At 31.2% G+C, this 16,796-nt stretch overlaps 1 protein-coding gene across 1 annotated transcript; it reads left to right on the top strand.

The window, feature by feature from the left end:
- The first annotated feature begins 14,231 nt into the window (after positions 1–14,231).
- LOC147077649 (uncharacterized) lies at positions 14,232–16,558 on the top strand. Its single transcript, XM_085940118.1, has one exon. It carries the CDS (start codon positions 14,507–14,509, stop codon positions 14,987–14,989), a length of 483 nt encoding a protein of 160 aa, XP_085796244.1. The 5' UTR covers positions 14,232–14,506; the 3' UTR covers positions 14,990–16,558.
- Positions 16,559–16,796: the final 238 nt, after the last annotated feature.

Genomic DNA, 16,796 nt, shown 5'->3' with positions numbered 1-16,796 from the left:
TGAATATCAACACGTTCTACGATTAATTTGTTCGTCTATCTATACCATGGGCCCCACATCGTGAAGCGGGCCCCCCACCTATCGCTTAGGATAAAGGCAGTGTGACGCTCTACAGTAGCGTTTTCCAAATGGTGTATGTCGAAAAATAATAGGTATAGGTACATATTTAGTGTTTTATTGTATATTTTAATACATCCATTTGAAATATGGAGATATCGAGTATTGATACACAATTAAAAATTATTGTATCATACAACCAAATCATTTTAAATAATAATCTTGCTTAAGGAAAATAGCGCCGCAGGCAACGTTTTTACTATTAAATCAAATTTGTGATTTTTTTTTAAATTTGTGTTTATCTCACTTATCTGGTCGACTCGCCTCGCCGGGCCCCTCCTGAGCCCGGGCCCCCAGACTAGAGCCCTGTCAGCCCCCACCTTGTGGGGGCCATGATATATACTATTTTAAGTAGGAATACATAGTAAATTCTAACACTTTAGTGATAATTCCTACTGTATAATATTTTTTTACAATATTTTTCTCAATTAAAATAATAGATTTTTTTGTTTTGTCACAATAAATTAGATTATGTGATATTATATTATTGTATAGGATCTCAAACCATTTTGTCTCAACTGCGTTATAGACTGCTTAAATTTAGTTTGACTAAAAATGACATTTGAAACCATAATACTAAATTAATTTCTTCTCTTCTTTATTAAGCTACATATTTTTTCTGACTTATACGCGGCGTAAATGTGAACTCTGCCATTCTTGGTGGTATTGGCTTGTGTGTCTCTGATAATTATCTTAGGAATCGAGGGCATCCGTTGTTTGTTATCACATGGTGCTTAACTAACCTGCCATTAGTAATGCCAATTGGGAGGGCAATAACCATGTTTAATGAAATCGCTTCGGATATTGATATATTCCACTTACGTGCGGGTGAATTTAGGTGGACGTTGTTTTATAAGTTTTTAAGATAGGGTCTATCAAAGTTCACTCTGTGTGCTTCCATCTACTTTTATTTTATTATTTTATTTTATTTCTTTTCTTATTTTATTTCTTATTTTATTACTTATTTTATTACTTATTGTATTATTAACTTACTCACACTTCTCTGTATTTTTATTTTTAAAAATTATTAACACTTATTTTATGTCACGTCGTGAACGCTTTGAATTTATAATTTGTTATGTTCATTATATGTAAAATAAATAAATGTGATTTGATTTGATTAAAACCAATAGAGTTTCACATAAAATCAATGAACACATCAGTTATTTTGGTCTCCTGAAAAATTATAAATTTGGATATTGCACATATTGGCAGAATGCCAGCGATGTATTATAATATTTAATAAATAATTAAATTTAAATATTATTATTTTAAATTAATGCGATTAATTGTGTCTAGGTATTGAATAAATTAAGCAATGCCATCACCTTACGAAAGTTTTAATGAACTTTGATATGTGAATTTCCCACGAGGCGTAGCCAGTTCGTTCACTTCGGATAATATTACAGTGGTGCAAAACATAACATAATATTAATTATTGAGCAATACTTTCGATGTATTCTATACACAAAGCGGCTATCGGCGGCTATCGACGGTAGTTTATAATATTTAAGTATTGAATCAGTTAATTGTTAGAATAAGTTAACCGCCTAAACTGTCAAAAAGTGCTATGTTTTAACAGCTCTTCACTTAGCCGTGTTAACTTTTAAAGCGAGATAGACTGTTTTGTCAGTTTAGAAGGCTAACTTATTGTAACCCGATGTTAGCCGCCTTGTGTATAGAATAGACCCAGTGACTATATTTATTGTGTTGAGTAATAAATAATATAATTACAACAGAGTGACACCCTAGGGGTAATACATAACCTCAGGGACACCCAAATTCATATTCAAACTCATTTTTTTCAACATGTAGCGAACTTTATAAATTATAAATTTAAAATGTTCACAACATGACATTTAAAAACTAGGAAATAATATTAAAACAGTAAAAAACAAAGCAATATATTATGCACTATTTGAAAAATAGTATACGGAGTGAATAGGTACAAAAATTGTAGAATAGATACACTGAAGTACACTGAATGATGTTGTATTGTAAGAATTTATAAAAAAATGTAGGTTGAATATCAAAATCTGAAGCGAATTGGTTGAACATAGTTATTGCCCTCCAATTGGTAGAATCAATGGCATCTTAGTACTGCACCTAGGGAGAACAAACAACTGATACTCCCGATTTCAAACATAGTTATCAGGGACACAGAGATCAATACTACAAAGAATGGCAGAGTTCTCAATTACACTGGGAAATTACAGTCGGAAAAAATACGTGGCCAAATATATATCGTCTATCATTTAAACTACACTATGTAAGCATACCTAAGAGAAAGCCAGTTGGATACATTCACGGATAGTATCCATATAACCTCAAGTAAAGAGTCTCAAAAATTACTTATAAACTCGCTATACAATAAGGTCGTATTTTAACTGATGCGGGGCCCACACAATCGACCCATTCTCAAGCCGGCTCCTAACTGAGGAATCATAAACGTTTTTTTAATAGAGTATCGTCCGAGAGTTATAAGATGACCGAAACTCCTCTCCAAAGCACGTCGGATTGGCGATGATAGCTATACCTCATCTGAGGCATCGTCTAAATCTAAAAAGATCGTAACTATGCGACGCGCGGATTGTGCAAATAACGCGTGCCGAACGAAACATAATTTGTCATAAAACTTCAACATGCGTCCATTTAGTGTTATGCATAGATTGTTATATTAGTAATAATAATAATATATTTATTGATATGTTTTCTTTTTCGAGTACATGCATAACGTTTTTCAGTCATCTTTACACGATATAAGAATATATTCCTCCGATGCCATTACAAAACAAATTGACATGCTCACACCTCGACTGCCGCTCGCCGATTGGCTACGAGTGCGAAATTTCGTCCCACCTATTGTTGACAATTATTTGGCGTTTCACTTATGTTCGGCGAAATTAATTGGTAACGAAGGATGAGGTCCACAGAAGAGTGAACTTAGGAAGATATCGTCCAGCAGTGATTATAAACAAGCTGATAATGATAATGTTTGTGAATAAATTTCTTTTGATCAGTCGTCACATCTATTTAACATTGTTAATAGATAAATAATATTGTTATTTTATTTTATTATTATTACAACGTTTTTCTTAGCTCGAATTCTTGTTTCTCCGGTGGTTGTTTATCTTGTATAAATCTTGCAATCGATTTTTAATTAACTTCCCGACTAACTAGACATTTGAAACTTTTATAATAATAAACCAGAACACGATGCCAAGGCATTCTTTTAATACTTTTAGCGATCTTTAAGTAGAATTGAATTCATTTTCAGTTAATTCTGTTTTGTATGAAAAGTTATTTCGGAAGAAATCCGTAATCAAATCCACTATTATTGGTTGCTAAGAGGGTGGTACTAGCAACTAAATTATTAATATATACGTGCGTTACTATGGAAATCAAAATGACATTTCAGTATTCTATATTTGTTTGTTTGTTGCAAAATAGCATAAAAATGATTTGTTGAGAATTGCCTTATTTGTCCTAAATTATTAATACATAGAATTGTCAAGTTTATATGATTCAACAGAAAATTTAAAAACGTGGCATATAAAAAGTTCTTTTTATCTTGTAATTATTTTTAAAATTATTTTTAATATATTTTATATTTTCATTAACCATAATGTGGAGCGGATGGTGGGGGACATTTTTGGTTGGCCCCCAGATGCCAAGTACCTACTCTTGCCTCGGCCCTGCTAATACATTGTCAGATATAGTTTAGTGTACATGTTGTTATTTTATTGGAAAAATGTCTGTTTGATTATCGTTGTTTACCTTATATTGTCGATGATAGTCGAGGTAATATTACTCGTATTGTGTACAGGAAACCAGTGAACGTGTTAAGTATATAAAAAGTTATTTTTATCTTGTAATTATTTCACTCGCGACTGCCAATAGTTTGCATTCACGTCTTTTGAATTTATGCACCGCCTACCGCCGTTGTCGTATCGCTTCGAATAATATTGCACCTTTTTTGTTTCTGTATAATTATATTCAAATTCAATTTCGGAGAAATTTCTCTCTGAGAAGATGCAGTTTGTTCAACTCTGCTCAGGCTGAATCTTGTGAATTATCGTAACAGCAGAGATAATATTAAATTATGTTTGAGAAAATGATATTACTTTGACTTAAACACGCTTAAAAACAATATCTTTAATAGCGCTCCGCATTATGTTATAGCATATTTACGTATACAAACGGTATTATGTGAAGTGTTTGTCTAAATGACGCCAATTAATGTTAAATGTATGCCTGAACGAGATAATATTATTAATAATTTAGCACTCTCAATTATTGTTAATACGTAACATACCTATCATTATACTTGCATAGTACAAAAATGTTAAAAATCTTGGACCTTTATAGAGCTAAAGCCTTATTTACACGAGTCACTGCATTGATCATCCGCAGGGAATTGCATTCAGACATTCACTTTTTGTTTACACGTTTCACCTAAAGTGAATTTTTTTTTTCGACCATGTCCGATCCTGATAGGATCATATCGTCACTGTTCTGGCAGAAGACACTAATTCGAAAAAATGAAATATTGAGTTAGTACCAAAATGTTCCTTATTCCAAACTTTACCGTCTGGAAACCTTCTTAATAAATAAACAGTCTTTATTTTAATGTCATCCTTTTTACTATTACTTAATAAACTCACTTGATAGACCATTATTTTAAACATTTTAACAACTTCAAAGTCAAATTACTCAAAACTAGTATTCTCCAGTTAGTGTGTTCTGCCAGAACAGAGACGATGTACTATCAAATATGATGTGGACTGCAGGAATATCTACATATCCGGTTTGTTTTTAATTAATCAAAATGACAGTTTACGTACCTAAGTAAATATTATGACAGTACTCGACGTAGGGAGTAAAATGATGTTAACACGTGTGTTTGAACATGTACCGTTTAAAAAAAAATCGGTTAGGAATCATCAAATATTTAAAATAAATATAAAGGATAATAAGGTTACACAATTATATACATAGATTATCTACAACGTTTAAGGAATGTCCAGGATCATGCTTTTAAAATGCAATAAAAGTTCCATTTTGACCTACGCTGAGCATGTCCCCCCTTAATTAATCTCCTGCAGTGGAATAGTTGACAGAATGCCCATATCTAAATCCGTGGATGATAAATTCAAATCGCGCGATTGTATCCTATTAATCTCATATTTGATCAACGTGTATTTAGCAGATCATTGGTTCAATAATGAACGAAATGCTAACAACAATTCTTCGGAAAAATACACTGTAGGAATAACCTATATTCTGTGAAATACGGAATACCATAATATTCTTTCACTTAAAAGATGATAATATATATGAAATAGCTACGTAGTATTATTGTATATTATGTATTTAAATTATTGTTAATATCATTTATAATCATTTCCCATAAGATTAATTCAATTTCATCTTATCGAATGCGTCAGAACTAAAGGGGAAGTAAAGTCGTTAGTACCGAAAATTCAAATGAGTCATAAAAATATAAAAATTCATGTATCACACAAAAAAAAATTAAGTGTGTTGTTAGTATATTTTACGTATATTTCAACATTTTGATTTTGTAGTTTTCTAAGATCTATAATAAGTGTGTAATATTTCTCTGTATTCTGTTTTACATTAAACCAATCATGTTTTACAACGTTTTTCTTAGCTCGTATTCGTATATTTCTTTTCCGGTGGTTCTTTGTCCGGTACAAATCTTGCAATCGATTTTTAACTAACTTCCCGACTAATATTTCCTAATTCTTATCAAATTTGGGATTACAAAGATTATCAATATAATTTTTTATCGTATATATTTTACTATAATATTGTCGACATAAATTTTATTATACTAATAGTTTTATAAATGCGTTTAAAAATTAATAAATGTAAAAAATCTTAACACCACTGCACATGCATGTACTGAAATATTACTATATTCTAAAACATTAGAGCGAGAGATTTAAAAGAATACTATTTTATGTAATAAAAATACTTCATGCAGTCATCAAAATGTTTAAAATAAATATAAAGGATAATAAGGCTTCAAAATTATATAAATAGATTATCTATAACGTTTAAGGAATGTCCAGGATCATGCATTGAAAATACAATAAAAGTTCCATTTTGACCTAGTACGCTGAGCACGTCCGCCCTGCATACAGTTTGAATACAGTTTTCTAAAAATTATAGTATATTACACTTAAAAACATTATTAGATTATCATTATTATTTTTTACAACGTTTTTCTTAGCTCGTATTCTTATTTGTCCGGTACAAATCTTGCAATCGATTTTTAACTAACTTTCCGACTAGCTAGACATTTGAAACTTTTAGAATATATCAGAACACGATGCCAATGCATTTTTTTAATACTCTTAGTCATCTTTAAGTAGAATTTAATACATTTTCAGTTAATACTGTTTTTTATGAAAAATTATTTCGACACCATTATTGGTTGCTAGGGGTCTGGGGTCCTAGCAACTAAATTATTAACGTGCGTTACTATGAAAATCAATATGTCATGTCAAAATGACATTTCAGTATTATTTCTATCAAGTACAATTTTTTTTGATCGTTTCAGCTAATCAAGTCAAGTTTATATGATTCAACACAAATTGAAAAACAATATTATATCATATTGTTTTTCGATGTGAATGTGTCAATGTGAACTTCATTGTGAAGTAAGTAAGTAAGTAAATCATTTGATAATATAAATGTGATTAAAAGTAAAGAAGTTATAATATTTATTACACATTATATAAAATGGTATTGAGAGATGTGTGTTGGGCATAATCCGCGGGGATCGAATAATAAATAAACTATTAAAGGCTAATGAGGGTATTAGACATACTACAAAGTGTAAAGACCTTGAAGTCGAGTACAGATCAATGATGAATAAAATTCGTCTCATCATTCCATGGTACCTACTGACACCAACTACTCGTGATGTTACGCAGATGGCTTGCGCTTGGATTAAATGTCCCGTTTTAGGCTATTAATTAAAACTCGATGTAGTTCATTTGCCCTAATAGAACAAAGCATTTTCAGATTCAGTACCGAGCTTTTTGTAGAAGTAATAAGACAAGTTATTTATTATACTAACTGTTTTCCCCTTCGCATTTGTCTGGAACCAAAGGACGGTTTGTACTACACTGGAGATATTATTTAAATATCTAAAGTGCGATCAATCGATGAGATAATCGGTTTTAGCAGAAATAAGAAGCAACGATAGATTAGTGAATGAGAATAATTGAGATGCCTAGAGTCATAATTCTCATATTCCAAAAATCGAGTTTTAAATAATCCCAAAAAAACACTTTTTGTAATTATAAGAAAAGTATTGAACTCTCTTAAATATAATTGAGTGAGTGAGTCGATTTACAATATTATTTTTTTTAAATAAATATAATACTCCTAAGGCTACAGACACACAGCACACTATGAGAAATAGAGCTCGCTGATTGTATAGAAAGGCCTTAATGACAGAACTCATATTATCCATTGAAAAATATGAGTTATGACACCAACGGTTTAAAGTGACTTTTGGTAGCCAACGATTTTTCTTTATATAGATTAATGCCTTTAGAATCACTTGGTATCAGTGGCGAAGGGTGGAGGTAGGCTGTTAAGATCCGCAATAAATATTGGACACTAAACTTTGTCAGTCATACGTATTAATTTTCATTAAAATAATACTACAATTTACAGATGGTGTTGGTTAGTTTTTAAAATTCAATTACACCCTGGCAAAACTAAGCCATAATATATAATAGTCAAAAAATACTCGCCTATCTATAAAATATCTAAATTTATGCACTTAAATCATACATAACTTTGGATATTTTATAGATAGAATAATATTTTTTATATAATATTATAGTTTGGTTTATGCAGGGCTTAATGAAATGAACCGACAGTAATAATAATATTGTGTAATATGAATAAATTTATTCTTAATCCAACGAAAACAAATAAGTATGTATGAAAGTGTGAACAATTTTGAACCAAGAACGTTTAATGTACACTATTTATGGCGGATCTTAACAGCCTATCTCCACCTTTTGCTACTGCTTGGTATATTTAACTCAAAAATGACAAAATTGCAATGTGTGAGTTATGGATTCTAGGCGACTCAATTATTGAGCTATCAAGGAAAGAAAGAAATTTAATAGTGAATCGAGAATAACTGGGATGATGAAGACATACATAATAATTATTATAGTATCTTTACTAAGATTTGTAAGGTTTAAAATGATTTGTATGTAACAAATTAATACCAATTCTTTTGTTTTCTTTTTGATAATTTTATTTCATCATTTTTTGATTAATTTTGAAAGCCTACCCACATTATTTCTCCATCAGCTGAGCTTATGTCTATCTCGTTTTACAGATTAAAAAAACCTGTGCAGGAAAGAGAAAGGCGAACACTATCAGCGTTCTGACATGCGCTCTGTATCGTACACACGGTGAAAAAGTTTCTACAACAGTTAATTATTATTTGTTTGTTTATTCACTTCATAGTAAAGTTAAAAATTATTCTTCAACTTCTAATAAAGTTAATAATAATTTTTCACGATCTTTTAATGTTAATATAAAACATATTAATTTGTCATGTTATTTTTCAGATCGATAGGTAGCTATTTCGGTTCTAGTACCATTCTTAAGACTGCTAACAACCGAAATTAAATTTCAAATGCCAACGTTTACGTTTAATAAATTTGCGACGTCTTTGACGATACATCAGTGAAACGGCAAATAATTTTCAACTATAGGCGCGATGAAATTTTGGACTTGCTGGCCAGTGTTGCCATGTCTACTGAAATTTCAGTAGATTTACTGATATTTTTTGATATTTTTGGCAATATACTGAATCTACTGATATTTTATGAAATCTACTGATATTTCTTCATTCCACAAAATTCCCACCATCCGGGAAAAAAACGAGTCGTCTTTGAAAATTTGGGAACCTGCGGCCCGCGGCGAAATATTTCTCCTAAAATTTTTTTTACACATTCTACTGAAATTAAAAATTTTGACTTGGCAACACTGTCGCTGGCATTCGGAGAGAGAACGTCGAGGTGGGAACACGTCAATTTTTTTCGGGATGGCGACGGGGGTATTAATTCTTAAATCGTGTAAAGATGACTAAAAAACCTTACCCATTTAGTTGAAAAAGAAAACATATCAATGAATATATTATTATTGTTACTAATAGAACAATATACAGAACATTAAATGGACGCATGTTAGATTTATATGACGGATTATATTTCGTTCGGCATGCGTCATTTGCACCCGCGACCCGCAATCCGCACGATCTTTTTAGACCGTGCCTCAACTGAGGTATAGCCTTAAGATCTCTTCACAATGTTTTGAATGTTCGTATTGTTTTAGCTTCATTTTGAATATTATATATTTATTTCTCATTATGGCACTTTTTCTCTGTAAACTCAGTCAAAACATACTTGAGTGTGTGAAAACCTTTGTCTTGGTTAACTGCTCCTGAGACATTCCGAGGCGTAATAAACTGCTGATGCTTCACATCTAAACGTAGGGTCTCGTGATAGGCTCGATTAAGACCGAGTGTGATTCGAGGCGGGTTAGTTTGACATGTCTACGTTTGTGTTGTTGCTTAATGCTACATATTATCATGTAAACGTTATATTCAATTTATTACTTTTTTATGTAATTAATATTATGTCTTTGTTTCTAAATTTCATGTTGCGAATGTCTTAAATTAATAATTTGTAATGTTCACTATATAAAAATAAATAAAATTTGAAATAAATTTGAAAAATGTATAAAATGGTTATTTGGTATTGTGAAAACTCATTATTTATAATTAATGGTATTTTTTTTTTGAATATCAACAAAATAGCATCATTTGGTATGAACATACTTACCTCTTTTTGAGTTACTCATTGTGATTATATTGTAATTACAACACGATAGCAAATGTTGTTGCAAAAAATTGTTGAACATTACAATGGCATTGCTATATTAAACTTTTTATAGGTTATAGTGGAACAACTAAACCTTGAACTTGCGCAGATTGCGATTTCTTCTACTGCGCACAAAGTACATAGAGCAAATTGAATTACCAATATTATTTTTCTGACTGCTTTTACATGAAGACTATTGCATCGTTTTCTCTCGCTCGGCATCGCTTTCACTACGCCATATTTTCTGTCAAAATTATAGAACTTCACGCTTATGTGTAATGTTTAGTTAATAAACTATTTTTTTTATTCAACGAATAAGACACAAGATTTGAGAATGTAACATTATATATAGCAATTGAATATAGGTACATAATTTGAAAAAATCTCATGCATATTTATAGACACTAGAAAAAATCCTTTCGGGTGTCGTATTTTTTTAATTAACTAAGATGCCCGTAGCTTAATTGGAAAAGCATATTGGCGCGAATCCAGCAAATACAAGTTCAAGTCAAGTCGGGTGTCGTATTTTTTTTCTTTTCTACAACTAGTGTGTGTATGCATGCGATGTTTTCAAATTATGTAGGTATGTTTTTTTTCGACCATGTCCGATCTAATAGGATAATACGGGCCTCCACAGAGTGGAGGTTTGTATTGACAGATTATGTTTTTACGAAAAATGGATGTCAGCCACTTGCTCAACATATTAGGTCCATACTCTGACTAATACACAAATAGAAAAACAATATGTGTACTTGCCAGACCCAGGATTCGAACCTGGGACCCACGACGCTATAGGCCGACGCTTAAGCCGCGCGGCCATCGTGGGTGTTTATAACATAATTTAACTATAATATAATATACTAATACATAGTAGGTATGTTTAGTTAAGTTTATTCTTTTCTTCTTTCCCATATAATTGTCCTTATCACACAATCGTAATTAATATACGTACAATGTATATAAATAAATTATTAATAATTACTGTATTTATAATAAACTTTCACCATGACTGATAAATAGGTAAGTATATAATATCATTGTCACATTACTTATCTTGATCTGTCTGGACAGTCTGGACGTACAATTTTTGTGAAATCACTATGATAATCATAATATTAATGCTTATTTTGTTAATCCGGTTTTGCCCATCGATTTTCTAATTATAGTACAAATTAATTATGTTTATGTCATGATTATAATCGATAATACTATTTTTAATACTACATCATGATGACGCGATCTGATAGCATTGCTATTCTAGATAATCTGGAAAACATGTCTTTCTGATAACACTCTGACTATAGTCCCGGATTTAGGCCGATTTAGCTGAAACGCTTGAAAAGAATAATAACTATAAATAAATGAAAAAAGTTTTCTATCGAAAAACCCTACGAAATATTATCTGATATTCGGGTAACATTAGAACTTTTGATTTTTCAACTATTTTTATTTTTCGAGAATTCGAGATTGGTTTTTTGATGTCTCGAAGATTCTCAAAAAGTTTCTTACCGACAAATTTATTCCGCCAAAAAAATTTAAGAAATAGTCGAGGAGATAGATGACTTGAGACAAATGAGATTCGAGACTGAGTATTTCTTGACAATTCTTGGGACAAGATGTCTTGATCACAGCCGCTGAGGAAAAAATATGTACTTACTGAAATCGGAAATATCAATTTTCAAACTTTTCTGTCAGATTACATTATTGTAGATACCTACCTAAATAAAACAAAAGAAATGCATCCAAACCTACATAATTATATACTTACAATAATTATATATTCTAGATTTTTTAAAATTTAAAAACAACCACTAGTCAATTAATTCTACTTTTATGATAGTTTTTTTACTTATTTTAAATTGATTTTTATTAATTTTGTTTTCAACAACAACAAAAATTACCTTTACAGCATAGAATTTAGATTCGGATTTGAGTGGTTTACAAGCATAGTGAACCAAATCCATTCTGGTTATTTTTGAGTAATCTAGGTTCAAACATAATTTTTGAGTATTTCTTATTCTGTAAGGGTATGATTTCCCTTACACAATAACTTAAATGTACTCTAAATAACACTTCAGAATTGCAATCACACCCTTACAGATTTATAAATACTCAAATATTATGTTTGAACCTAGCTTACCCAAAAATAACCACAATGGACTTGGTTCACCATGCTTGCGAACCACTCGTTTGACAACTTCGTTTTATTTTAAATGTCTCACCTTTTCCCTTTTCTGAGAGGATTTCTAAAAAAGTTTGCAACTGGTATAATAATTGGGCCTAGCATTTACTAGAACTGATCCTGTTTCTATGGACAGGGCATCATGTCATCTAGATAATTTTATGATACGATATTCTCAGATTATTTTTACATAAATGTAATGTCTAGTGCAAAGTAAATAACACGCCACACACAATTACCTTGAATAGTGACAAAAGTCTAAGTGCAAATTTCCAAATATTATACTTATTATTAGTTCGGCCATGCTATTATTTATTTAATTTAATCTGTGTTATTTTGATTGGCGCCAATATTCTGATATTCATGAGTTATCGGAATTATTGTCAAAAAATGAAATGTTCAATAATACGATTCACTTGGATATCCAATTAGGTATAAATAAATATAAATCTCTTATTCTTTCGCAGCGACGTCCCGTGGGGGTAGGCAGATTGAGCGTCGCTTGTGGACGGCAGTTTCTCGAAGGGCGACAAATCAAGGAGAATCATTTGGAATATATAGAAATAGCTACCAAAACTTAGTAGGTACATAATAAAGAAAATATCTTTCCATTAAAAAATAAACTGACTGGTTTTGTCAGGTTTGCGATATCTAGTTTACTTCCGTTGCCCTTCGACGTCCTTGGTCACCAAAGACGACACGTGCCGTTTGCGAATAATTACAGTCTGATATTTTGTTAGTAATGTATCCATACAACACATTTTATAGATATTGGACTTGGAAAAATACTGTATAAAAAATTAGGCGGCATTTTATCTAGGAACGTCACTGTTCTTTCGTACTCAGGTGATAAAATATTATATATTTTAGTTGACCATATAAACAACAATGTTTTCATTTGTCATTTATGCTTAGCGTAATGTACTGACGTTACGTTGGTTACCTACAACCAGAATTGCAAATTTTATTACACCCATCAGCTGATATGACAAAACGTTTTTCTTATATTGATAATGTGTTAAATGTCAATATAATATTATGTTGTAATATAACTATTTTTTTATTCAACGAGTAATTCACAAGATTTAAGAATGTGACATTCATAATTTGAAAACACTTCTGAGAAAATATACATATTATTATAACCAATAGAAAAAAATCGTTTTTGAAACAAATACGACACACAGAATGAATCAAACTTGCGTCTCCCGGGATTCACGCCCACGCACATTGACCACAATGCTATAGTCATCTTATCTTATTGCAACAAATTTTAACTAATGTCTTTTACGATACTCTCTGAAGCGCTTTCTGAATTGAGGTACTATTGGCAATCGGCTTTTGTATTTTAAATCAAAGTAGGTATTGATTATTTTAATAATTACTAACGGAAATCTTTTATTACAAGAGAGACTCGTTTAAAATACAAAGACACATTAAAAAAAAATAAACAAAACATTATTATACAACGCCAATAACATGTTTTGTGGATTTCGGTAGAAGAATTTTATAATAAAAGTAAACAATCGTAAAAACGTATATTTATTATTCATGTATTTTTCTTACATGTGACGACTTTATATTATTATACACCGAAATATAATCGTAAAATTAGTCGAAAATGTGCTTTTTACGTATTTATTGAAGTTATATTGTAAACAAACCATTAATTTTGATTATTAACAGATCTTAACACGCGTACACTTTTCTCGTAAAATAATATGAATGTGCGAAATAATTATAGAACCTTTTAATCTTCTGAAACGAAGATCGATTGTATCTTTCTATGAGATTGTTGTGAAAATGAAATACTTAATAATATAATTTGTTGTCACAATTTTATAAGTTAGTAAATAAACATTTTTGGGGAAATGTTTTGGTTCTACTGTACGGTGGATAAACCGAAATGAGAATTCTGTATAGAGTACGTATATTCATCGATGCAACGTTATAAAAGGCTGCAATCTCCCCTCCCAACTACATTCAGTTCTTTACTCTCGTTCAGAATAGACGTGTGCTATCAACGATTACTTGTTTTTATTAACGATCAAAGAGACACTTCGTCTAGCTGTTTAATATTACAAAATCTCAGTTAATTTATATTGACGTGTCATATCACTTTCACTGTTTATTTTCTTGAAATAAACATACACTCAAGTCGCGTGTGTAAAGTTGATTAGCAGAACAAACAAATTAATCCAAGGATTGCAAAGTTGTGCAATAATTTCAAAGTTGTGAATTTGTTCTGTTGTGTTGCGAGATGCCTATTGACGTGGCCATGCCCGCAGCTTTCCACTCTGAGAAGTTCCTGAGCGCTTCTTTAAGCCCTGTTGCTGCCTGCGCCAGAGGCAGCGTCGATCCTTCCACATCGCAAGGAAGATTCAGCGCCGAGGCAAAAGCTGGGAATATGACTCTCATCAGCCCGAACGGACGCCGCCAGGATGTCCAAGTAAAAATCTACAGAACATCTCTGGAGCACTTTGCAGTGATTTACCCACAGAAGAAAGTCTGCAAACCTTTGGGAGTAATCAACCTGAGGAATACTGCGGTGGAACGATTCCCTGATGAAAAGACAGCTGGGTTAGTTGTCAGGCAAAAAGGATTTGATAATACAGCTTCTTTAAGCTTTGTAAGTGAAGAACCGAGAGATCTTGAGGCGTGGATTGCAGCTTTTACATCGAGGGCGTCTCCAACGATTCTACAGTCGTGTCTGCCAGTTGTGGAGGAAGATGAAGAGAATTGAAGAGTTTTCTTTTAAGACCTGATAGGTCTTCCGTTTTGTTTTTTTCGTTCGTTCTGTCAATTGTGAGCTGGTAATCACGATGTGATTTGAATCGTTCTTGGTGGACGGGAACGTGTTTCGTGGCGATGTATTTTGCAGTGCAACAACCTCAATCCTCCACACACGTGTGCCCACTGCTCTGTCACCGTGGGAGCAATGTGATGTGATAATTCTGTTGCCATGCAGTTTTTTTTGTTTGTAAAAACACACGAAAGGGTCCTGCATTATAATTAGTACAAAAATGCGGGTCTGGTGTAAAATATTATTACAATGTGGAACATTGCATGAAAGTGATCTGTATATAATGTATAAATGAACAGGAGTGAATTAATTAACAACAAATTATTGTTAATTGTATTCAAAGCCAATATGTATTCTTCCCTCTTGAAATAATAACTTCAACCCAATAGGTATGGTGATCAGTCAATAACGTTTCTATGCATTAAAATGTTAATATTTTTACCAGTAGGTACATTATCACAATGACGGAATAAAAAATAATTACTTTACATTGTTATCAATAACAATAAAATAGAAAATTTATTTCTGATTTAGGATTTTGTCTGTTTAAAATGACATTGCCAACTATTATTAAATATTGTACAAATCGATTTTTGAAAAATTGTAAATTGGCATATTCAGTACCTAATTAATATTGCAAAACTAAAGAAAACAAAAAACTTGTCATAATATTCATTTTATGAAGGTGATGTTATTGCTAGTATTATTTGATTTGGTGTTGTAAATATTTAAAAAAAAAAATGTATTAAGTATTTATTTTTATTTGATTAGATACTATTTGAAGACTTCATATTATTATTGACTCGAATTTGCGGCTTGTTACATTACTAGGAATACAAGTAATGCTGAATATTATGTATGGGAATAAACTAATCACATTGTTCTACTTTGTGTTACGTATTATAAACTTGACACGATTGCAACAAATTTGAATGCATTTTAATTTTAAATACATTGTTATGTAAATGTTGATATACCAATTTGAATTCTTCATTTGTTTCAAGTTTTGTAACAATTGACATCACTATAAAATAATGTAATGTAGTTCTGCAATATCTCAGACATGCAATAAGTAATTCTTTCACGCTTTTTCATACTGCTTACAGTTCAAATAAGCCTATCTGGTAATTGAGACATTCGCTGATGTAATAAAAATTGATGCAATGAGATGATTGGATGTTAATTTGCGAGAAAAAAATGCAAAGTATTCGTAAAATCTTGACTGATTATACATTTTGAAGACTTAATATTAAAATATTATGGTAAAAGTACATAATATTTAAACTGAATTATTTTTTCATACAAAGTCTTTCCAAAGATATTGAAAAACAATATTAAAGAAGAAAAAAAACATGTAAATATTTAATTATCATAAAGACACTTGTATAGTATTAAAATTAGTAATAGTATATTGTTAGATCGAACTGTTTGTATAAAGTTTAGATGATGTACTGTTCATGTGATGTTTTGTAAATAATATTTTTAAGTAACAATGAATTAGAAATTAATTTTCGTAAAGAAATATCTTGCGTTTTATTACCTACTTACATAATTACCAACATGCTTTTTATTGATTCATTTTTTTGAGAAAAACACATTGTGACCTCACCGGATCGCACCCGCAGCCCCCGGATGAAAACCCAGCGCCTTACGCACTGGAGTACAAGGGCCGTCTAAATAAATTGTAAGACTGAATACCACACACCACACAGTTGACAATAAGAAAAGACGAAATCATAATATGAAT

This window comes from Rhyacophila brunnea, unplaced genomic scaffold (assembly GCF_057557595.1).
Source record: "Rhyacophila brunnea isolate RB1 unplaced genomic scaffold, BYU_Rbru_1.0 scaffold_12, whole genome shotgun sequence".
Lineage (NCBI taxonomy): Eukaryota > Metazoa > Arthropoda > Insecta > Trichoptera > Rhyacophilidae > Rhyacophila > Rhyacophila brunnea.
This window is presented reverse-complemented; position numbering and strand designations above follow the sequence as displayed.